This window comes from Cetorhinus maximus, chromosome 3 (genome assembly GCF_964194155.1).
Source record: "Cetorhinus maximus chromosome 3, sCetMax3.hap1.1, whole genome shotgun sequence".
NCBI classification, from domain to species: domain Eukaryota; kingdom Metazoa; phylum Chordata; class Chondrichthyes; order Lamniformes; family Cetorhinidae; genus Cetorhinus; species Cetorhinus maximus.
Genome location: NC_135881.1, coordinates 26,868,134 through 26,890,655, shown reverse-complemented (window position 1 = coordinate 26,890,655; position 22,522 = coordinate 26,868,134). Strand labels below are relative to the sequence as shown.

Genomic DNA, 22,522 nt, shown 5'->3' with positions numbered 1-22,522 from the left:
TGTGACTATGACTGTGTCAGGCTGTTGCTTGATGAGTGTGTGAGACAGATCTGCCAACTTTGGAACAAGCCTTCAGATATTAGTAAGGAGGACTTTGCAGGGTTGACCGGGCTGGGATTGCCGTTGTTCTTTCCGGTGCCTAAGCCGATGCTGAATGGTCCATCCGGTTTCATTCCTTATAGACTTTGTAGTGGTTTGATACAAGTGAGTGGCTTGCTGGGCCATTTTAGAGAGCATTTAAGAGTCAACCATACTGCTGGAGTCACATGTAGGCCAGACAGGGTCAGGACAGCAGATTTCCTTCCCTAACGGGCGTAAGTGAGCCAGACAGATTTTTACGACAATCGTTATATGGTCATCATTAGACTTTTAATTCCATATTTTTTAATTGAATTCAAATTCCACCATCTGCCATGGTGGGATTCAAACCCAGGTCCTCAGAGCATTACCCTGGATCTCTGGATTTCTAGTCATCGCCTCCCCTGGTCTGGCAGCACTGTGGAGAGAGAAACAAAGGCCAGAATCGTCCAGTCCCATTGGCATCAAGCATCATGATGGGCGGGGGTGGGGGGTAGGGGGGGTAACAATTTGGCAGGAGGGGCAGAAATCGGTTTCATGTTGGCGTGAATGCATAGCAGAATCATCCAATGGCGGGACTTGAATCCCGCTGGAGGCCAACATGAACCTGATTTGCATCCCAGTAAAGGGGTGCAAAGTATGGCCTGACTGGAATTGTCCCCCACACCCAATTTACCGTTACATCAGCAGGAAAACATGCTGGCCCAGAACAAGTGTGACTTGCAGAAGTTGAGACTTACCGTTAAGGCCTTGCCCAGATCACAGACATCCGAGGAGAATAAGATGCTGGAGACCCACAGCTACTGGACCTGGAGGGATACATGCATCACGTGCTGGGTGGATCCTCATTTACATAGCTCTGCTGCGAAGCAACTCACGGAAGGTGAGAGGGCTCCATTGACACTTTTGATCTGCTTTAGAACATCAGTACCTTGGCCATGGGCTGCTATGGATGATTGGCGAGGTGGGGTGGGGGGGCTGGCGGTGGAGTGGGGAAGGTCCAGCTGTGAGTGGGAGAGGAAGGTATACCAGAGGTGGGGGTGTGGGAGAGGAAGGTGTAGGTGTGACTTGGAGAAGAAGGTGTGGATGTGTGAGGTTGGGAGGGATGAGCGAAGATGTTGGGGGGAGTGAAGTTGAGGGGGAAAGGAAGGTTTCGGGAGGGGTTGAGGTTGGGAAGGGGGAGCAGAGTGTATGGTGGGGAGGAGGATGCAACAGGGGAGAATGCAGCAAGGAGGTAGGTGTAAGGGGCAAGGAAGGTGTAAGGGAGGGAGTTCGGAGGGGGGAAAGGTGTTCAGGGGGAGGAGGGAGTTCAGAGTGGGGATAGTGTCTGACGGGAGGAGGGTGTCCAGGGAAGGAGGGAGTAAGGGTGTAGGAGGGGGATGTCCAGGTGAATGTGCAAGGGAGGGGTCTGTGGAGTCAATGGGGAGGGACCTGAAGGTGGGCATGGTAGGAGGGAATAGTGAGTATGAGAGGGGGCAGAGGGAGCTGGTAGAGTGGGAGGGTGAGAGTGCATCGGTAGCGGTAGAAGGGATGGCGAAGGTTGTTGGTGAGGCCTCAGAGGCAGACATGGGGGTGGGAAGGAGGAGGTTGGGAAGGTTAATGTGGATGGGGGTGCGATTCTCAGGAATGTGCACATTCATCTGGACATTCTGGAAAGGCAAGAGTTTGGGCTGGTAGGTAATGGTGGGGAGGTGGAAGGTGATGCCAGGGGTTTGACAGTGATGGGGGAAAGGACATGGGTGACTGGGGGATGGGAAAGGATGGGAGAGCTAACAGTATATTTCTCCACTACCATGGTTGAATGTGAGCGGAGTCTTGTGTTGGATGGTCACAGGTGCTGCATGGGAGCGCAGTCAGTGGGTGGGCAGAGATGCAGGTCAGCTCAGATGGACGACTGAAAGTGAACCCCAGCAGGCAGCACTGAAAATGTTCGGGACAGTGATATGGGCATGACGGATGAAGGCTCCATGTGCGTGGGAGAGTGCTTGCATGAGGCTCCGAAAAGCCCTGCCACATACCCATTTCTCCTTCCAGAATCACTCATGGTCCAGCTGAGTGCAGCTGAACTGTTAGTAGGGATGCAGTGGGAGGACTCGTGAAGCCTGCCAGTGAAGCTGAAAGACAACATTACACATTATTCAGCGAAAGTCAATATTTTTTCAGATTATAAAGTGAAAAAATGTGTTCATCCGTGCAACCACTTGTGATAGAAACATGGAAACATAGAAACTAGGAGCAGAAGTAGGCCGTTCGGCCCTTCGAGCCTGCTCCGCCATTCAATATGACCATGCTGATCCTCTATCTCAATGCCATACTCCCACCCTCTGAGTGAAGAAATTTTTCCTCATCTCAGTCCTAAATGTCCTGCCCCATATCCTGAGACTGTGGCCCCTGGTTCTAGACTCCCGAGCCAGGGGAAACATCCTCCCTGCATCTAATCTGTCTAGCTCTGTTAGAATTTTATACTTTTCAATCAGATCCCCTCTCATTCTTCTAAACTATAGTGAACACAGGCCCAGTTGAAACAATCTCTCCTCATACGACAGTCCTGCCATCCCCGGTATCAACCTAGTGAACCTTTGCTGCACTCACTCTATGGCAAGCATATCCTTTCTTAGGTAGGGAGACCAAAACTGCACGCAATACTCCAGTGTGGCCTCACCAAGGCCTTGTAAAACTGCAGTAAGACGTCCCTACTTCTGAACTCAAATCCTCTTGCAATAAAGGCCAACATACCATTTGCCTTCCTAATTGCTTGCTGCACCTGCCTGTTTACTATCATTGACTGGTGTACAAGGACACCCAGGTCCCTTTTTACATCCACATTTCACAATATATTACCATTTAAATAATACTCTGCCTTTCTGTTTTTCACACAGAAACATATAACTTCACATTTATCCAGGTTATACTGCATCTGGCATGTGTTTGCCCACACACACAACTTGCCTAAATCGCCCTGAAGCCTCCTTGCATCCTCTTCACAACTCACATGTTGTGCCATCAGCAAACTTGGAAATATTGCATTTGGCTACCTCATCCAAATCATTTATGTACATCGTGAATAGCTGGGGCCCAAGCACTGATCCCTACGGTACACCACTAGTCACTGCCTGCCACTTGGAAAAAGGCCCATTTATTACCATTTTCTGTTTCCGGTCTGTCAACCAATTCTCAATCCATGCCAATATATTACCCCGGATCTCATGTACTTTAATTTTGCCCACTAGCCTTTTATGTGGGACCTTATCAAAGGCCTTCTTGAAATCCAAATATACCACAACCACTGGTTCACCCTTATCTATTATACAAGTTACATCCTCAAAAAACTCCAGTAGAGTGTATAGAATTTTATCAGATGACCACCAATGCATCCAATATTTCCAGGGCCACTTCCTTTAGTACTCTGGGACATAGATCATTGGGCCCTGGGGATTTTTCAGCCTTCAACCCCATTAATTTCTCTAGCACCATTTTTTTTAACTAATACTGATTTTCTTCAATTCCTCCCTCATACTTGACCCTTGGTTCCCTAACATTTCTGGGAAATCATTTGTGTTCTCTTTTGTGAAGACAGAACCAAAATATGTGCTCAATTCTTCTGCCATTTCTTTGTTCCCCATTATAATTTCCCCTGTTTCTGACTGTAAGGGACCCACATTTGTCTTTTTCTCTTCACATATTTATAGAAGCTTTTAGTCAGTTTTTATGGTCCTTGCAAGATTACTCTCATGCTCCATTTTCCCCTTCTTGATCAATCTTTTTGTCCACCTCTGCTAAACTCTAAACTGTTTCCAATCCTCAGGCTTGCTGCTTTTTCTGGCAATTTTATGTCTCTTGTTTGGATCTAATACTATCCCTAATTTCTTTTGTAAGCCATGGTTGAGCCACCTTTCCTGTTTTATTTTTTGCACAGGAACCAATAATTGTTGTAATTCATGCGTATGTTCCTTAAATATTAGCCATTGCCTGTCTACCATCAACCCTTTCAGTAATGTTCCCCAAACCATCATTGCCAACTCGCACCTCAAACGCTCATAGTTCCCTTTATTTAGATTCAGAACTCTAGTTTCAGATTCAACTTCTTCACTCTCCCTCTTAATGAACAATTCTATCATTTTATGCTTGCTCTTCCCCAAGAGACCCCGCACAACAAGATTGTTAATTAATCCATTCTCATTGCACAACACCCAGTCTAGGATAACCTGCTTTCTAGTTAGTTCTTCAATGTAATGGTCTAAAAAACCATCACGTACACACTCCAGGAAATCCTCCTCCACAGTACTATTGCTAGTTTGATTTGTCCAATCTAGATGTGGATTAAAGTCACCCATGATTACAGTTGTACCCTTATTGCATGTGTCTCTAATTTCCTGTTTAATGCCTTCCCTTGCATCTGCGTCACTGTTTGGGGGCCTATAGATAACTCCCACCAATGTTTTCTGCCCCTTGCTGTTTCTTATCTCCCAAACAGATTCCACATCATGATTTTCTGAGCCAATATCCTTCCTCACTACTTCATTTATTTCCTCCTTTACTAACAGTGCTACCCCACCTCCTTCCCCTATTTGTCTGTCCTTCCTAATTATTGAATATCCCTGGATGTTCAGTTCCCATCCTTGGTCACCCTGCAGCCATGTCTCCATAATTGCAACTATATCATAACGGTTTATATCTATTTGCGCTGTTAGTTCATCTACCTTATTGCGAATGCTCCGCACATTAAGATACAATGCCTTTGGACATGTCTTTTTAAACTTGTTAGTCATCTTAGCTTTATTTTGCACTATCATCCCATTGTTTTTCGCTCTTGTTTTATCTGCCTTCCACTTTTGCTTCTTACTTTTCTGTCTTTTGTTTCTATCCTTGTTTCCCCCTCCTCTGTCTCCCTGCTCAGGTTCCCATCCCCCTGCCATTCTAGTTTAAACCCTCCCCGACAGCAGTAGCAAACAGATCAGCATTTCATAACTTTTCTAAGCCTACCACTTCTTTTATGTGCTGTCCTGACATCTGCAGCAGGGGTGGAGATGGCTGTGCAATGGTTGGCCCTGTTGCCTCTGATAACTTTGGTATGCATCCTCTGGAGACCCGAAGCCTTGAGAGCCTCTGCTCGCTTTGGCTGCCTTCCCGTGGGCCAGCTGCTCCCTCTGTGATACCAGAAGATGAGGTTGAGGGATGTCACAGGAAAAGGGGACTCGGAGGGAGCAGACAGCCTCTGAGATTCCTGAGTCGATGACCGAGGGGTGTCCAAGTGCCACTCCTTCTTTCTTTGGGTGTCCAAGGACCACGACCTGACTCCTTGAGGGGAAGGAACACCTGGAAGGGTGCCAAATTTCCCTCTCATGTTGTCACTGCAGGAACTCACCCATGGCTACTGTGATGGAGTGCAGGCTTGTGTGCATCTCCGTGTTCTGCTGGATCATTGTCTCCATGGCGTCTGCCATCCTTCCCTTGGAGAGCTCCATGCATGCACATGTGGGCATCACTTCATCAGAGAGTAGGCAGATGCAGTCCTCTGCCTCGCATGCCACTCTATTGAGAGCTTCCAACAGCTCTGTGTGATGTTTTCACGCCTCCTGCTGACTCTCCACGATGAGTTGGAAGGCCAAATCCAGAGGTTCGTCATCTGTCTAGGACCTCACAGTTGCCTCTTCCCAATCAGTCCTCCGAGTGCTGGGGGGCTCGGCTGAACCTGTCTCCTCATTCTGCAGATATGTGTCCATGCCGTGACCACAAGATTGTGAACCCAAGCATAGTCTAGATCTAGGTCCCACCGAGGTGTGTGTCTCTGCGCTGGTGCAGGGTGTGGGTAAATGCTGTGACGGGTCTTCCAAGCTGCTTATTTCCAGTTCTTCAATGGAGGAGGAGCCCACTTGGCTGGAGGTGAGGACCTGGATGGAGCTGAGGGACTGGCTGGCTGAAGGGGTTGGTCGCTTGGCAGAGCTCCCTGTGAACCAAAGAGATAATTAATGTGTGGCAGCAGATTCAAAAGCAGGAGAGAGAGAGAGCACTCGCAGTTACATTGAGAGAGAGATGATATGGTGCAGGATCCTCATGTGGGTGTTCACTGCCAACCTCACCATCACCGCAGGCACGGTCCATGTCCTCACCAGCCAGTGCGATGACACGCTCCTCAAAGTGAGTGAGGGGTCTAATGTGGGCCATTCCACCTCTGGTCTGGGTCCTCTCTCTGCTGTTGTGAGCCAGCTTCTTCTGTATGAAAACAGATGGAGTGTGTGAGAGCAGGACATATAGCACTGCTTGGAATGTTTGTGTGGTGAGCGGAGCCATGGTGAGAAATGAGGATGCGAGCTCCAGAGGGTATGAGCCTGATGGAGACATGAGTGTGTTTGAGAGTTAGTGGTGTTGTCCCTTGAGGTGTGAGATCCTTATGGATGGGTGATGGGTTTATGAATGTGTGAGTTGAGAGTGATGAAGTGGTTGACTTACCCTGGTGGAACGGGTGGAAGCATTCATCCTCTTCCTGCATGGGATAGCTGACCTCTGTGCTCCAGTGACGCTGACCGCCGCTGCCACTGCCTCCCAGGCCAGATTGGTGGACCTTATGCAGCCAAAGTGGGTGTACAGAACATGGTTGCCTTCCACTGCGTCCAGCTCACACCCCAGAGAGAGATCACTGAATTTGGGGGCTGCTGTCCTTTTTTGCTTTTGGGGTCATCTGGGGAAGTCCTGGTCTGAAGACAGGATGCGCTCAGAGCAAGAAAGCGCTGAGGTCATGGCGTGGCAGGCAAATCTGAGCCTGCCCACCAGTGATCCAGAGTGTTTCCTTTGAATACATTAGTAATGAGATGAGACATGCCGGGAAGGGGACGATATGGCATGAAAGCCCGCCATTGCAGCCGGCGGGTAAAACATCTTTTTTCACGCCCACTACTGCACTTAGTGCAAATTTGGATCGATTCCACCCAGAGTCAACGTTTCAAGTCCATACGGCTCTTCTTCTGAGCAAGTAAGGACAGAGAGATGCCACTGGCAAATCAGCTTGGATGGTCTCCTATAAAATTCTGTAATTCATAAATTACTAAAATTCACAAAGAATGTTCCATCTTGAATGGTGACCTCTGTCATGACTCACTGAACCATTCTCCCTATTATGCTCCTGTTTCTCTCTCCTGTCCCCAAGCTGAGTGAAAGCCCGACATCTGGTTTATCAGCAAGACTCTTTACTTCTATATCCTTCGTCACCTTCAGTTCAAGTTCTCCAATGCTCTGTTCACCAGCCTCCTCACCTTATACAATTTCAACTCAGCTGGTATCCTATCCCACACACCTGTTATCACTGACCTCCGCGGTATCTCTGTGCGTAGAATTTATATCTCAAATTCCTAATTCTGTGATTTTGGTTGGTCATACTTGTGCAGTCTTCTCTGTCGCTACATCCCAGTCTTCAAACTCCATTTTTCTGCTGTGTGTCCATCCTTCATCAATGGTCGAGGTTTCAGCCACCATGCCTACATGTGACTCCAGGCCCACAGCAATGTGGTTGACTCTTAAATGCCCTCTGAACAAGGGCAATTAGGGATGGGCAATAAATGCTGGCTTAGCCAGTGACAACCAACTCCCATGAATGAATAAATAAAAGCCATTTGTGAAATTCACACATCTCATGTTTAAGGATTGGCCAGCACAAAAAGACTGTGGAGTTTCTAGACTTCCTGTCTCCATGTTTCATACTGGACAAAATTGAAGGTTGAAACTCAATGGCCACAATCATTTACCATGATGGCATCCCCCATCCAAAGAAACTGGATGGACCTTAGAAGTGTTAACCTACATCACAGGGTGTTGGATCATCGTGAACACCACACTTTTGGAAAAGACTTGTAAGACAGCCATATTTTGGTCTGTTTTTAAAAATCAGCTAAGGGTTGTTGCAGTTAGTCATTAACCGTCAGTTGGTCAGAAAAAGATCACGTACCAGCTGCAATTCATCAACCAGCCAAGGTAATTAACAGCAATACCTTGAAAGCAGGAAATTCCAACACAGAGGACTCCCCCCACCCCCGACCCTGTACCAACTTCAAGTTCACCTGAGAACCAACCTCCTAGATATTTGACTATAAGAAACCTTACAACCTGCTGCAAGCCCTTCGCTTTATAAACTCTCTGTAATCTGTTTACCTGTCTCCAATCTTTGTGTGTGTGTGTGTGCTTAAGTGAGATTGAGTATGTGACACTTCGTTATTTTGGGGTGTGTGAGAATAAATGATTTACTTAATTTCAAACTCACAAAAGCTTGCTGCTGAAATCTTTAATTGGAATACTCTCTCCAAAAGATACATCTCTTTCCATACAAAACATACTGATTATGGGCAGGAAGAGAACATATATTTTCTGTCCATGACAGAGTTGGGGGTTGCATCTGGGATTTAAATCCATTGGAGCAAAGAAGCCAAATGTGACTTTGAAGGAAAATTGGAAGTAAAAGGGAAAAGTGACAGCCATAAATGTTGAAACAGAAACAAAAGGGATTACTGCAGTAAGATTTGTGAATACCAACAATGGAAAATAAGATGGTTAGCTTTGATGCAAAAGCACTCATGCAAGAGAAGGACTTAATTTGGGCTAAATTAGCGTCTCTACTGTAGAACAGCTAAACACCATAACTAAACAGGTAAAACTTAATATAGGTCAGAAAACACAGAAGCCTGAGGTGTTGAAAATGCAGCTTAGCACCTCTCACTCACCCCAGAATTGGAACAGGTAGAGGATCTGGAACCTGAGTTAGACCAGATTACCTTGATGCAACTTTGCCTAGAAGAGTGGAGGCTGTTTCAGGCCAGAAAATAGGAACATGAAAGGCAGAAGAGAAAGGAAAAAGAAAGAGAATCCCAGGAGGTAAGGGAAACAGAGACATGAGCCTTTAAGCTGGAGAAGCTTGAAAAAGAATTACAAACACAAATGGTTAGGGGACTAAGATTGAAGCAGCTAGGGAGAACTTGTCTTTGTCTAGTGGAGGTGCCACCGGTACTTCAACCACTCCTAGCTCTGAACAAGTTTGATTTCTTAAAGTATTCCCGACTAGTACCTGAGCTTGAAGAAGAGGATGTGGAAATCATCTACGCAGCCTGTTAGCAGGGCTGATCAATTAAAATGGCTGGGCAAGTCTGGAGTCTTCTGATGCAAGGTAACTTAAAGGGGAAAGCCCGCAAGTTTTATTCCCTGTTGCCCGCCAACAGTTATGAAATTATGAATAGACGAAGGCTGCAATCCTAAGTGCCTATGAACTTGTACTGGAAGCGTACCATCAAAATTCTGGAACTCTCGTAAAAAGCCCACTCAAACTTTCCTCGTTAGCCTTTGGCCAGTGGATGCAAGCCCTAAAAATTTACCGCACCTACAAGGGGTTAAAAGAAAAAGTACTGCTAGAGAGGTTCAAGAACTGCCTCCCACACAGCCTTACGACTGACAAAGGGGAACATTAGGTTTCAAATGTCAGAGATGCAGCTATCATAGCTGATTACTTTGACATAATCCACAAACCCCTAACCCAAAACAAATTTGGATCTGGTAAATCCTACCAGCTAGGGAGAGATAATATGGAGGTAGATGGAACAAAGACAGACTCAAGAGGAAAGGAGAGTAGACAGGGCAGATCAATTCCTGACTTTAAAAAGAAAGAACCGGAAAGGTAGGGTACCTGACCTGCATGTTTCCACTGTGGAGATCCCAGGTACATTGAAGAAAGCTTTTGGTTCTCCAAAAGACCGGTCAGGACCGTGCTAAAGCCTTGAAGGTACTGAGCCCAGACTCAAATCTAGCAGGGGTAGGACAAAATACCTGCTAAGGCTTCCTGTCTGAAGGGGAAATGTCCCCTTTTTATCACAAGCTCCAACAGAGAAGTAACTATGTTTAGGTACACAGGTTGTTTTCAAACACTGCTTGGAGTGAAGGTTGCTAAGATACCACCTGAAAGCAGAACAAATACCAGTGTTGGTGAAAGGGTTTATTGACAGATGTTTAAAGGTTCCCTTAGTAAAAATTTACCTGCAGACTAAGTTGGTCACCGGTGTAGTGACGGTCGGTGATGTTCTGAGCTTACTAATAGAAGGGGTTGACCTATTGCTGGGCAATGACTTGGCAGGGTGCCAGGTACTGTGCCCAGAGTGTCCAAAACAGTCTACGGAGACTAGGGAAACAGAAGTGAACCAGCAAATTTCTGCTCAGCTGCAGAGTGCTGAGGAAGTCCCTAAAATCCTACAGGGGGTAATAGAACCAATAAGGAATAGGGAAACAAAAGAAGAGCCTACTGAGGTAAAAGGGGGTCAGGATGGAACCTGTAGAAGCTAAAGAGGCCAAGGCGAGCCCCACAGAATTTAAACAAGAAGGGGCTGAACCAGAGGTCTGGTTAATTAATGCCTTTCAGGATTTAAGTAGGGACAAAGAAAATTCCCAAACTGGTAGACAGACAGTGAGGGCAATGCCTCATCCAGTTGAGGTGCCACAGGGGAGTGCAATGGAAGCTGGACAGCTGCCTGTGGGCAGTAGAGTCCAAGAGGACATGGGGCAGATTGGGGACAAACCCATCCCTAAGGAAGAAAAAAGGGAATTCAATACACCCTAAGATGAACAGCACTTGTGAAAGCCCCAAGAGAAATACAACTGCAGTTAACGTGGAATTGTTCACTAAACAATCACAGAACCACGTTCAAAATCTAAATCCACCTAAACCCAACAGTTCGGTTTCTGAGCTCACAGAGCACAAGGCAAAAGGCGGAGAAGCAAAACACCTCACAGGGGTTAAAAAAAACAATACCACACACCATCAGCCTAGGAATAAGAATCATTGGTGGACAAGAACCTAAGTTATCAGACCCATGGTTCGTGGAAGCAGCTGTGAAAGCGTTAAGAGCCTTACAGGCAACATAACAAAACAGCATTTGCTTATGACTGACAACGTACTTGGAATATCACAGTACAATCAGCAAGTGTCAACACAGTTTTATTAAAACTGTGGTTAGAGAATTTTGAGGATGTAACCAGTAAGGTGGATAAAGGGTAGATCTAATATACTTGGATTTCCAAAAAAGCATTTGATAAGGTACCACACATAAGGTTAATATGCAAGATGAAGACTCAGAGTTGAAGGCAATATATTAGCACGGTTGAAGGAATGGTTAAATGACAGGAAGCAGAGAGAGGGGATAAACAGGCCATATTTAAGCTGGCAGACTGTAACTAATGGAATGCTGCAAGGATTGGTTATTTACTATATTAATGACTCAGATGAAGAGACAGAGAGTAATGTATCTAGGATTGTTGAGCATACAATGCTAGGTGGGAATGTAAACTGTGAAGAGGACACAAAGAGGTTGCAAAGAGATATAGATAGTTGAAGTGAGTGGGAAATAAGGATGGAGGTGGTATAGCAAAGGTTCACTAGATTGGTTCCTGGGATGAGAGGGTTATCCTATGATAAGAGGCTGAGTAAGTTAACCTGATACCTCCTGGAGTTTAAAAGAGGCGATTTCATTGAAACATACAAGATACAGAAGGGGCTCGACAGGGTAGATGGTGAGAGGTTGTTTCCCCTGGCTGAGGAATCCAGAACATGGGGGGATCAGCCTCAGGATAAAGGTTGATTATTTAGGACTGAGATGAGGGGAAATTTCTTCACTCAGAGGGGTGTGAATCTTTGGAATTCTCTACTCCAGAGGGTCGTGTGTGCTCCATTGTTGAGTATATTCAGGGCTAGGATAGATTTTTGACATTGCAGGGAATCAAGGGAGCAGATGAAAAATGGAGTTGAGTTCGAAGACCATCCTTAATTGCATTTAATGACAGAGCAGTGTCAAGGGGCTATGTGGTCCATTCCTGCTTCTGTTTATATTCTTATTCTTCCTAATCTCCAATGTAATTCATGAACAATGCTGCCAGTTTAGGTACCAGTTATTACTGGTCTTACCTTGCACAGTTTCAAATTAAAAATTATTGACTGAGTGTAATTGTTTTTATGTTGATATGTGACTGTTGTAGATACATGAAGCAAAGTGCCTATTTTTAGATGAAAAATTGTTGATTTGCCGATTCATTACTTTGGTGCGGACTCATTTCTGAGCTGCATTTAAATACAGACATTATTAATGCACTGTAGAGCTTAATTTTGATTGCAAATTACAATATTTCTATAAATGGGCTGTAGAATTAATTATGGGGCTTGCAAGTGCAATGTGTTTGTAGCAATGAGGAGCAATTATTATTGGAAATCATGCACCCTCAGTAGATGCAATGAGCTACTGCCTTGGATTAATTATAACCTATGATGATGATTGCTGAAATTATATTGTGCCTTCAGGTTTGCATTCTTGCCTTGTTTTACCTGACTTAAAGATCAAGGTAAGATGGCTTTTAAGCAATAATTTGTTGGCCATTGATGAGGGCATCCAGTTTCAGCAAAGGCTGTTGTGTTTGTGGTAAAGTCCAGGTCTGTACACAGATAGTCATTGCCTAGGCTGGACTCACGTGCATTTGTTTATGTTATTGACTTCATGATGTAGTCAACACCTGGCAGCAACTGTCAACTTGGTACTTGGGAGAGAGGAAGGTAGGGTTTTTAACCCTGGCCTCCACGTTCATGAGAGTATTTTTGTTTAATTGTCTGCACTGTGTACAAAGCCAGATCTTAACAGATTTAAAAAAATGACTGCCATCTATTTTCATAACGTTTTTGATAGTGTCCACAATAATTTGCATTTATATAGTACCTTCAATGTAGAAAAATATCTCAAGACATTTTAAAGATGCAATTCGGTACAAATGGGCATTGAGCCAAAGGAGGAGTTATGGTCAAAGTGGTGGATATTAAGGAGGGTCTTAAAGAAGAAGAATGCCGGAAGGCAGAGAATTTCAGAGGTTGGAACATGGTTGAAGGAACAGTGGCCAATGGTGGAATGAAGGGGAGTATATGCAAGATGTCAGAGTCAGGAATGGCCAAGTCTAGGGTTCTGGTTAGAAGTGTCAGAGGATGAGGAACGAATGGAGGCCAGTAAGAACAGGAGTGATGCAAAAGTTGGACTTGTTGCAGATCACAAACAGAGGTTGGATGAACAGAAACATGGATTGAAGAAGGGAGGCAGTAAGGGGTGCATGGGAATAGTCAAGCCTAGAGGTGACAATGACATGAATGAGGGTCTCAGCAGCAGATGGGCCAAGGCAAAATGTGAAATGGACAATATTACAGATCTTAAATAGACAGTCTTTATGATGGAGGGATTATGAGGTTGGAAGCTGAGTTTGGAAAAGAAGAGGACATGGAGGTTGCAAACTTTCTGGTTCAATTTGAGTTAATGACTGGAAAAGGGGACAGAATCATTGGCAAGGGTATGGAGTTTGTGGCAGGGGCTGCAGACGATGGTTTCAGTTTTTCAAAGTTATTTTTTTATTATTTGTTCATGAATGTGAGTGTCGCTGGCAAGGTGGATGAAATTGCAACTCATCCAGGACTGGTATCAGACAAGCAATCTGATAAGACAAAGGCAGTGACGAGTTCAAGAGAGGAGCAAAGAGGTATAGCTGAGAATCATCAGCAGATGGATGATGCTGGCAATGTTTCTAGGCATTGAATATCTAGAATACTGTGAGGGGTATGCGAGTATACTGCTTTATCCTATTTTCACCGGATAGCCTATATGTACATTTTTCAAATAAGTCACTGAATAACATTCAGAAACACAATTGATTTTCTCCACCTTAGTTTAGGGAAATTCAACAATAATAAATTCAATAAACTCATTTTAAGGCCCTAATCTATCTTCCTTGATATTTTCATGTGGGTCACAATAGAACAAGCTTGGTGACTATAAAAATAAAAGTTCATTTTCACACAGAAGTTGGCTGTATTTTTCTTTATAAGGGCTCCCTTGAACAGAACATGTATTACTGGCATTTTCTATGCAGATAGAAATATATAAATTGTAATCTGAACCATACCAGTATTGCAAGTGGCGTGGTGAAAAGCCAGACAAGTATACAGGTGCAGGATATTGATGTGGTTGAAACACACCACCCAGTGGTTGTTTCTACAAGTGTAGAAGCTTGAAACATTTTCTTTTGAATGCAGCATCATGAAGTATCTCCTGTTTTACAATGCAGATCTTACAAGTTCAAATACTGAGATAGGTGCTTGTTGGATATGAAGTTGTGAACAGGTTTTCCAATTCGTGTTGGTATAAAATCTTCTATGCCTGATGGTTAAAATTTCAGTATGGTATCTTTAGTTTGTAAAGCCTTTTCAGCTATGTTTACACGTTCTTTAAGCAAATTAGCTTGTTCTGAAGTCCCCAGGCTGGAGGCATTCTTCAATAAGAAGTGTGTAATGAAGAGTTTCAGGCCTTCCCGCAACATTGCCAGCTTTGAAATTCCAGAGATCCTGTAACGATAGAATATAAGGACCCTTAGAAAAATCCTGTTTCATTTCGCATCAACAATTAAAGATTAAAAAAAAGTAATATCAAAAGAATTATCAATTGGATGTTGCAGTTTTACTACATGGTTATTTCTGCTCTTGGGCAAAAGTCTGAACTCAGAATGAACAGAGGGGATAGATATTCATTCCTGTTATGGCACAGTGGATGGTAAATGCGGAGTTGCTCAAATCCCAGAGGGAAACTTGAAACAGCTGCCACAACTGTTTTTGCAATTTGTATTTTATTTTGAGATGCGTGTCTTGAATTCAGTGGCAATGAGTCCACCAAGGCTTAGAGGTTTTTTATAATACTAATAATAATTTATTAATAAAAGAAGAGATTTTAAGCATATATACAGGTCTACAAAGCACTATTATGATCACCCCTAGCCCCCCCCAAATTAATCTGACTCCCAGTTACACCACTGGTAAGACCTTACCAGGTCTGTCTGTCTGTCTAGTAAAACAAAATAGATTTCAAGAGACCCAGGCAGAGCACACAATACCTCGGACAGTGATATTCACAGTGAATTTCTTAGCTTTGGTTCCCGTAGACAGCAGCTTGATGCCCAGAGGCTGGAAGCTTTTCACACTTGTGTTGATTTTAAAATGCCTTCCCCCTTTCACATAACCTCATCTCCTTTATACATGTTTCTCCTTTTTCAATGCAAATTCCATTGTTCTAATATGCCTTTGGAACTTTACTTGTTCCATAATATAAATCTTCCATATTACTCATTTTATCAGTAACCTTTGGGAAAAACAAACACACTGCTTGGCTTATTGCTAGGTGTTAACACCTTAGCATCTCTTTGAAACTCACTACTCTGGTTTATCTAAAAATGCAAATGTTCCTCATGCCTCACATTCCAAAACTTCAACCATGTTTACGTATTTAGCATTTCAAACCTAGTTTCCCTTTTGGTCCAGACTAACTCTCTAATTCAATTAAATCACACACACACCTACACACAGAGAAACTAATCCAAACACCACTATTAACCTACCTTTACAATAATATTATGAAAATTATAATATTTTCATGACAATTCCCTAAAATTCATGACTATTGAAGACTAGTGCAAGAACAAGCATTTGGAATATTGTGCAATTTTCTTTAGCTCAAGTCACAAATAGTTAATTATCAACAAATCCAAAACTTGTATTTGTAAGTTGAAGTTTTGAAAATTGCTGTAACATTGAATTATGTAGGTTGAATAGACTAACATCTGGAAAGAATCTCTTACAAAATGGTCCTGATGCTGAAAATCTCTTTATCTGTTTGATTCTGAAAGTGTCTAATTGTTTCAGCAAATTTCAGTATTTCTGCAACAACTCTTTGTCACCATTTTTATCAATGATCTGGATTATATCCATTGCTGATAGCAACCATAGCAAAATGTAGGACTGGCTAATATTTTAAAGGGAGGCGGTGGCATAGTAGTGATGCCACTGTTCCAGATGCCCAAAGCTCTGAGGACATGAGTTCAAATCCCATGGAATTAAAAAAATTAATTAATGGTGGTCACAAAACCATTGTTGATTGTAAAAACCCATCTGGTTCACTAATGCCCTTCAGGTAAGGAAATCCTCTGCCATCCTTAGCTGGCCTGTCCTACTTGCGACTCCAGGCCCACAGCAATGTGGTTGACTCTTAAATGCCCTCTGAAAGAGCCTAGCAAGCTACTCAGTTGTATCAAGCTGCTACGAGTCTAAAAGGAATGAAACCACTCAGAGCCCTGTCAACACTGCAAAGTCCTCCTTACTAACATCGGGGAACTTGTGACTAAAGTTGGGACAGCTGTCTTACAGACTAGTCAAGCATCAGCCTGACATAGGGCTGAATCGTCCCAGACTTGCACTAAGTGCAGTAGTGGGCAGGTAAAACGACATCGTACTCGCTGGCCGTGATGGCGGGTTTTCCCGCCGTATCATTCCAATCCCGCTACATTATTTATGCAATCCTGAGAAACATGCCATTTCGATGGTGGCTGGGCTCTCATTCGCCCATCTGCCATCACCTCACCGCTTCATCATTTAAAGTCCAGTTGCGTCCACAACTCAGAGCTGCGATTACTGAAGGGAAGATGTCCACAAAAGGCAAGAAGACTGCAGCCCCCAGGTTTAGTGATGCGTCACTGGAACACCTTTTGGATGCCATGGAGGCCAGCTGTGATGTCCTCTACCCTTGCTCTGGCTGCAGGATGGGAAGTGATGTCACCAACCAGGCTTGGGAGGCAGTGCCAATGCCTTGCAAAACAGGACAGCCACCCAGTGCCATTACAGGATGAATAGTCTCATCTGTTCGCCAGGTTAACTCACTCTTCTCATCACTCTCATCTCTCACATACTCAAACCCACAGGGACCTCACATCTCAAAGGACAACACCACTAACTCTAACACACACCCTCATATCTCCATCAGGCTCACATCCTCATTCCTGTCCATGGCACCACACAAACATTCCAGGCAATACCATGTGTCCTGCTCACACACTCTCCATCTGTTTTCATGCAGGAGAAGCCGGCTCACATCAGCAAGGAGAGATCCCAGACCGGTGAGTATGTGGACCCTGCCTGCAGTGATGGTGAGGTCGGCATCGAACACCCACCTGAGAATCCTGCACCACATCATCCCTCCCTCAACGCAACTGAGTACTCTCTCTCCTATTTTTGGCTCTGCTGTCATGTGCTACTTATCTCCACTTTGGTTCACAGGGAACTCTGCCAAGGGACCAACACCCTCAGCCAGCCAGTCCCTCAGCTCCATCCATGTCCTCACTTGCAGCTAAGAGGACTCCTCCTCCAGTGAAGAGGTGGAAATAAGCAGCCTGGAAGACCTGTCACAGAGGGAGCAGCCAGCCCACGAGTGATTCTGGAGAGAAAAGTGTGTGTGTGGAAGGACCTTTTGGAGCATCGTGCAAGCACTCTCCCACACACGCGGATCCTTCATGCTTCATACTCATCTCAATGTCCTGAGCATTTTGAGTGCTGCCTGCTGGGGTTCGCTTTCAGTTGTCCATCTGAGCTGACCTGCATCTCCAATCACCCACTGATCCTATTCCCATGTATCACTTGATCTCGCCCACGACTCTCATTTCACTTTTGATTTAGCAAGCATGGTCTGGTTTCACTGCATTGTGCACTCCCCCAATCCCTTACCCTCTCCCGGTCACCCAGTTCCTCACACACATCACAGTCAGCACCCCCCGGCATCACTTTCCACCTCCCCTCCATTACCTATCAGCCACAACCATTTTCCTTTGGGGATGTCCAAGTGAACGTGCGCATTCCCTTCCTTCCCAAAAATCCCACCCCCATCCACATTCACTTCCCCAACCTCCTCCTTCCCACACCCTGGGCCCCGTGTCTGCTTCCAGGTCCCGAACAATCATCCGCGCCATCCCTTCTATCGCTACCGTCGAACCCTCACCCTACTGCCTCACTCTGCCCTCGGGCATTCTCACCCATCTTCCATATCATACAGACCTAAGTTTGCTCTCCAGGAAGCAGACATGGACCTATCTGACCCCTAATGTGCACATTCACCTGCACATTCCTCTACGCCCCTTCCCACCCGGAACCCCCCTGCACCCTGCCCCCTTCAGTCCTCCCACCATCCTGGGCTACCCCCTCCTTGCTTAGTCTCTCCCACTTCCCGACTCCTTTCTCCACCTTTACCTCTTCAGTCTCACTTCTTCCTCCTATCCCCTTTCTGACTCTTTCTTCCACTCTTACTTCTTCCTCCACCCTTACTCTCTCCCCTCTCCACACCCCTTCCTTCCCCTGGACACCCTCTCCTTTCCCCACCTCTCCCTCCCCCTGGACACCCTCCCCTTTCCCCACCTCTTCCTCCCCCCGGACACCCTCTCCTCTTCGTACCCCTCCCTCCCCCGGACACCCTTCCCTCTCCTCACCCCTTCCTCCCCCTGGACACCCTCTCCCCTCTTCGCACCCCTTCCTCCCCATTGGACACCATCCCCTCTCCGCACTCCTTCTCTCGCATCTTCCATCCCCCCCTTACACCAACCTCCCCAGTTGCCGTCTTCTCCCGTTACCCCCTCCTCCCCCTGTTCTCCTTCCCCCCTCACAACCTCACCCCCGACACCTTCATCCCAACCTCATCCCATCCTGACATCTTCATTACCTTCTCTCTCAACAGCACCCCCAGGCACCTCTTCCTCTCCATGCTGATCCTAGCCCTTCCTCTCCCACCCCCTCGACCATCATCCATTGTGAGCATCAACGGTGACTTTCCAACTTCCGTGAGCTGCTTTGCAGCAGAGCCATGTCCATGAGAATCCACCCAGAATGCCATGGGCATTCCTCCAGTGTGCCGTTGGGCTCCAGCATCTTCTGCTCCTCGAACTTCTGCGATGTGAGCAAAGCCCTGGCAGGTAAGTCCCGACTTCTGCACATCACAGTTGTCAAGATGTGTTCTACGCCGGCGTGATTTCCCTAAGACGTAGGCGGATGATCCAGTGGAGGGGAGGGGGGACACGATTCCGGCAGGCAGGCCTAATACTGATATGCTAAAGTATTACAATGAGGTTCCCGATGTCCAATGGCTGAGAACGCAGCCCACCATCGGCAGGCTGAACAGACAATCGCAAACTGGTTTCACGCCGTCGGGAAACCAATCGCACCATATTGTCCGCTCATGCCACTGAACATGCCCGATGCCAACAGGCATGGAAAATCCCGGTCATAGTCATACTCATGTAATCATACCCTACAGACGACTTCTGTAGACACCACCACACACCATCCTGCAGGGCCCAGGAGAGAGGGGTGGCTCAGGTGGTGTCAAACACCATGGCCCAGGGGCCTGGCCTCCATGTTTTTCATCATCCAGGCTCCAGCCAGAGCTAACAGACCAGCTTAAAAAATCCACATCTGTCAGGCTGAATGTTCTGACTTTTAAATCCAGTCTGTCAGTGTCAGTGTCAATTTCACCGAGTTGCTGCTGCTGCTTCCGATCTACTGGCAGTTTCATGGCTTTGATTTCTTTTGAAAAGCCCACCAGAGATCCATGAAGTTGCTAGACTGACAGCAGCTGTCAGGAGAGAGCTCTTACTTGAAAAATGCTAAGTCAAATTCCTGTAACTTTAAAACCAAATGGATGCTGTATATCTGTGTGTGTGTGTGTGTGTGTGTGTGTCTGTGTGGGGGCGGGGCGGGTTAGAGAGATAGGATGGGGGTGAGATTGGGGGATTGGAGGTGGAGGGGAGCTTAGGGGGTCAGGGGAGATTAGAGGGGGTTAGGAGGGACGGTTGTGGGGAAGTTGGGGTGAGGTTAAGAGTGGGGTTCAGGGGCTGGCAGAAAGTTGGAGGCTGGGGTTGGAGGAGTGGTTAGAGGAGGGGTGGGGGGAGGTGATTGGACTGGGGAGGTTAGGGGAGGAGGTTAGTCGGGGGTGGGGGAGGTTGGATGGGGGCTTGAGGTATAGGATAGAGATGGTGCAAGGGTTGGGGAGAAGGTGACGGGGGAATGGGGTGGAGAATGGGGGAGAGGTTGGAGAGGAGTTGGTCGGAGGTTGGAGGGGGTGTTGGGGAGATGCTGAAGGGAGGTTTGGGGGAGGGGTTAGCTACAGAGTTGAATTGTTTTTGTAAATATAGTCATTTTGTAGCCACTTTCCTAATATTAGCTGATTGCTCTGTGATTAATTATCATTAGAAAATCAACATTGGGCCTCCAATTTCACCGTTGCTACTGTCACTCTGTTTACTGTATGAAGGTATAATGAAAGAAAGACAAAACTTACATTTGTGCAGCACCTTTCATAATGTCACAAATTACTTTACAGCAAATTAAGTACTTTTGAGCTGTCGTCACCGGTATAGTGTAGGCAATGTTATCAAATGGCAGAGCAGGTTTAAAGGGCTGAATGGCCTAGTCCTGCTCCTAATACATATGTTTGTATGTCATTCTGGGATGGATGAGGTGCACTGGGCTAGATGGTCTTTGACATCCATAATTATCTTGCGAACAGAGGATGGAATCGTGGCTGGAGTTCTGTTTATTTTGTTGTTAATGTAAGCTTACTGTCAATGGGTTTTGTGGGGTGAGATTGCCAGGACAGGAGTGCATTATGGGCTCATAGTAAATCAGTAACCTGTTTGACACTGCACATGATTCTCAAGAATCTTTTCCATTGACTTCAATATTGTCCTTTTGTCTACTTATCTATTATCCTGTTCCATCTTGATGCATTTTATGAGTTTTTTGGAGGTGGTGATATGTTGTAAATAAAGTTGTGCTGCATAGTAGATATTGAAAATATATTGTAGTGAGAAGCAGCAGAGTCTTCAGACTTGCTGATCAAGAAAATGCAGGTACAACTGTGAACCATTCAGTCTTTGTCCTCTGGCCTCTTAAAAGTTGTGTTGCACAGAGATACCTGAGGGCTCCAACACTTCTTACTGACAGCGACGACCTATATTGCTCAATCATTCCACTTTGTTGTCCAGGAGTCATTTGATCTTTTGACCCTGTGAGATTACTGATAAAATAGAATCCAATTACACCCCTTGTATGAAATAATTATATCGAATAATATCATGCACCCAGGCAGAAGAAAATCTTCTTTGACAGAATGTAAAAGGTCTTGTGTAGTTTATTTGGATGGCAAGTATTGAATCTTCCCCCCAAATATGAATTTACTTAGACCGAAACCATATGGTGTAATGTGCAGAACAAGTTAATGAGGGCTGAGGCATTCACCAAAATCAGTGTTATCATCTGCACAGTGTTATAAGTAAGTAATGGGATATTTCCCTGTCAAATTAAGAATATTGCATGATGCTGTTAAAGTAAAACTTGTACTTTCCAGTTTGTTTAATAGTTGTAGTGGGATCACCTATGGGGTGCACACAAACTAACACTGCATTATGTCATTGCTGCTCTAAATAGTAATGAACAATGCTGCATACATATCAGACAATATTTGTAACCAGATGCCAACAATGTGCGTTATCATTTTACGAGGACCTTTTGGTGATTGTTTGGTGAATTGAATGGTGAATCTTGAAAGAGGAAAGACATCATGCATGATTTAGGGAGAGGGTTAAAGTGGGGGGGGTGGGTGGCGGGGGGAAGAATAAGGGGCCCAGGAGAAACACCAGGGTCCATGATTTCTCTCCACGACTGTGCCTTCCAGACACCACCATCATCATCATTGGGTATGTCCTGTCCCACTGAGTGGTATAAGGTCAGGAGGGAGTTGCCCAGGAGTCCTCAACATCGACTCTGGATCCCATGAAGTCATGAGACTTCATGGCATCAGGGCAAACACAGACAAGGAAACCTTTTGCTTGTCACTGTCAACCGCCCCCCTCAGCTGATGAAGCAGTGCTCCCGATGTTGAACACCAGCTGGAGGAAGCACTGAGGGTGGCAAGGGCACAAAATGTACTCTGGGTGAGGGACTTCAATGTCCACCTCCAAGAGTGAGTCAGTAATACCACTACTGACTGAGCTGGCCGAGTCCTAAAGGGCATAGCTGCTAGACTGGGTCTTTGGTAGGTGGTGCGGGAGCCAACAAGAGGCAAAAAAACCTATTTGACCTTGTCCTCACCAATCTATTTGGCGCAGATGCATTTGTCCATGACAGTATTAAAGGAGTGACCACCTTGTGGGGACGAAGTTCCATTTTCACATTGAGGATACCCTCCATCGTGTTGTGTGGCACTACCACTGTGCTAAATGGCATAGATTTCAAATGGGCCTAAAAATTCAAAAGTGGGCATCCATGAAGCACTGTGGGCCATCAGCAGCAGCAGAATTATACATAACCACAATCTGTACCCACATACAACACTCAAGAAGCTTGATCCATCCAGGACAAAACAGCCCACTTGACTGGCACCCTATCCACTACTGGCGCACAGTGGCAGCAGTGTGTACCATCTACAAGCAACTCACCAACGCTCCCTCGACATCACCTTCCAAACCCACGATCTCTAGCACCTAGAAGAGTGAGGGCAGCAGATGCATGGGAACACCACCATGTGCAGCTTCCCCT

General features: G+C 45.6%; 1 protein-coding gene across 1 annotated transcript in view; it reads right to left on the bottom strand.

Annotated features, from left to right (window-relative positions):
* Positions 1-12,751: 12,751 nt before the first annotated feature.
* nom1 (nucleolar protein with MIF4G domain 1) overlaps positions 12,752-22,522 on the bottom strand; it is a 75,791-nt gene continuing 66,020 nt past the window's right edge. The window contains exon 11 of the mRNA XM_078537114.1: positions 12,752-14,467. Coding sequence (XP_078393240.1) covers positions 14,290-14,467 — 178 coding nt within the window. The 3' untranslated portion in view covers positions 12,752-14,289. The remainder of the gene's footprint in view (positions 14,468-22,522) is intronic.